Raw genomic sequence first — 3,031 nt, forward strand, 5'->3', positions numbered from 1 at the left:
CTTTCGAAATCTAATAAATTTTAGTTTTTGTGCACCGTCCGTCTGTTTTCATTTATTTCGACGTAACTGGGTCTCCTTTTTCGTGCTGTAGGTTTTAACAGTTTAGGCCCTTGGCATTACTTCCAAGTTCTAGAAGGACGAGAGAGTTAATTCATTTTGCTTTACTGGACCTAATTCTACATCTGTCTTGATTTACTTGAGTTACTCTCTTGCGAGTCTTCCGTAGAATATATGTGAAATTCTTAGTGTTTGAATTTGTTCCAGATTTACATAGCGGATAACGCTTCCTATTCCGGAACATATGGTCTTGTCTTTAATGTACTTTTTAAAAGGCAACCGTGGTCACGTTCTATCGATTTTGATATCCTCCTAGTTCGTTCAATAATCACCATTCTAGTGTCTTTATTTTATTTTAGTACTATACATAAATAAATGAGGTCACTATTAGTTCCAATGCGTCCTCTATGTTTTGAACCCTGTATCCCTGGTTTACCAGTGTGACCCTCAACCGATCAAGCAAAAACGTGTTCTCTAGGCAAGCGGCATACTGCAGCTAGTATGTTGCGAGAGTTACAGATAACAAAGTGGTAAATGATGATATTTCATACAATATAATATGGTAGATATGTGTTCTTTTGTCTAGAAATCTTCAGACAGAAAAAAAATCAAAGTTGTTTTATTTCATCTTGTGTTCACATTAGTTTTATATTCTCTCTTCCATTTAAATAAATGTGGTTTTCTCAGTTCAGTTTTTCACAACGACCCAGAGTCCATCACATCATTTACAGTAATGTACCAGTAAGAGTGTTTTTTGACAATTTTCTTACAGATACGAGTAAGGGAGGACGGGATCTACTGAACAAAATCCCATCAATCCAGAAATATTCTACGTTTCGAATCTCTATTGCTGATAAGACTGTCATGAAATGCTGTAGCCCCAAGTGGCAGGATACAGATAGAGAGCTCGTGGATGTTAAATCGTGGAATCAAGCATTTGCTGCTCGCTGAGGGATGTACTAACACGCAAAATTCCCTTTCTCTACCAAATACAACCATCCCTAGTGTATATGTTTGCAATTTCCTATAATTATGTACAGTTGTAGAATGTAATAACTGTTGTCCGATACATGTCTCTATCTGGTACAACTTCTGCATATCATCAACAATATCTAATTGTTGATATTCCATGTTTGAGGGTAACTAAACACACTGTTAGCACATTGCTGAATCAGTGTATTCTATTAACACTTCAAAATGACAACGGTTTCGTTCTTCATGTTTATAACAGGGCACATAAATGATTTTGGCGTAAAGCTTTTACATCAAAACCATCACTAGTTTCTTTTCTTGAAATTCGGAAACAGATTGGAGTTACAAGGAAACCTGTACTATACATCAATATACTTTGTACCGATACTTAGGAATGGAAAAGTTTAATACTCTAACGGTATTTGTTGAATTACATTGGAAAATATTACTTTAATTTTTTTTTATTTAGTCATTCCAAGGGCAGATTTGTACCTGTAGTGCACTGAAGCTGTAAATTTCATATTGCATACAGCAGTTTTGTTAATCTGTGTAGCACATAAGTCTGGCTTTGTTAGTATGGATTTGGGAATTATTCTGTTGGCTGCTTAAAGTAGTTAAATGTGATATCTTACTGTTTGTGAAAGCTTTAGCTATTTGTAAGATTTTATAAGTTTGTAAGGACTCTGTTCGTACAATATGGCAAAGAAATCAAAATGGCTTCATTGTCTTTGCTCATTTTCACTCCTTTTCTGCAATATTTTCTGAACGGTTAATAATAAATTTGTATCCATTATGTTCCCGAATCCCTTTTCACAGTTGAAAACAACCAAGGATTTTTCATTGTATTATTAAGATTTATTGAAATACGTATGCAGTCTATACCAGATATCTACTGATCATTACCACAGATCTGCTTTACAGTGAAGATATGTATTTAACAGCTGTCATTGTGTTACCAATGTCTGTTTTGTGTAGTACTTTTGCTTTACAGTGAAGATATGTACTTAACAGCTGTCATTGTGCTACCAATGTCTGTTTTGTTTAATACTTTTGCTTTACACAGCCATTTCATCTGACTGTGTTACAAATTTATTTTACTCATGTTGTGGTTTAATAGCTCTATTGCGATGATGGTGGTGCTAAAAGTGTACTTTGCCCATTTTTTTTCCTTTTTAGTTTTCGTTTATTTACCAGATAGCCCACTGCTGATGTTAATTACCACAGGTAGTTCTTTTATGAACTAATTTGTTCATTTTAATGTCATAAAGTCAGCTTCTAAATTGCTGATGACATCAGTGTGAATAAAAACTTGCTCGATGTTGTATAAAAACTAATATTTGGCCAATATTTTGGACTGTAAATTATTGAATCGCACCAGTTTGATAAATATATAAATGTGAAGCAACACATTCTTCAAATCCAAAAAGCCTTCTTATTTGTAAAGATTTATCTTTCTGTGGGAGTGTTGTCAAACGTTTAAAATATCAAATTTTTTCAACTTAATTGTGAATATTGTATGTTCTGTAAATCATTCAAAGTCATGTTTTTAATTCTTTTTTTTTCTTCCTTTTTAAATGTGTATTGCAGAAGATTGTTTTTACTGAATTTATCATGGAGAGCTTGTAAGGAAGACAAGGCAATATTACTAAAACCTTTGTCAGCCTTACAAAAGATTAATATTTCTAGTTAAGGAAGACAAGGCAATATTACTAAAACCTTTGTCAGCCTTACAAAAGATTAATATTTCTAGTTAAGGAAGACAAGGCAATATTACTAAAACCTTTGTCAGCCTTACAAAAGATTAATATTTCTAGTTAAGGAAGACAAGGCAATATTACTAAAACCTTTGTCAGCCTTACAAAAGATTAATATTTCTAGTCTCTGAGTCCTAATGCAATAAAGCAAATATGATAAATTACCAAATATCAGTATATGTTGCCTTTTCCAAAGTCTTGTATATATTTTCAGAGAAATAATTCATTTAAAGAATAAAAAAGACCAA

General features: G+C 32.9%; 1 protein-coding gene across 1 annotated transcript in view; it reads left to right on the plus strand.

Moving 5' to 3' along the window:
* The window catches only part of LOC132554364 (uncharacterized), a 44,431-nt gene extending 43,572 nt beyond the window's left edge, over positions 1–859 (plus strand). Inside the window, exon 10 of the mRNA XM_060218668.1 lies at positions 830–859. Within this exon, the coding sequence (XP_060074651.1) occupies positions 830–859 (30 nt within the window). The remainder of the gene's footprint in view (positions 1–829) is intronic.
* Positions 860–3,031: the final 2,172 nt, after the last annotated feature.

This window comes from Ylistrum balloti, unplaced genomic scaffold, assembly GCF_031769215.1.
Source record: "Ylistrum balloti isolate Yb309-2 unplaced genomic scaffold, AGI_CSIRO_Ybal_v1 Utg370398, whole genome shotgun sequence".
Classification (NCBI taxonomy): Eukaryota; Metazoa; Mollusca; class Bivalvia; order Pectinida; family Pectinidae; genus Ylistrum; species Ylistrum balloti.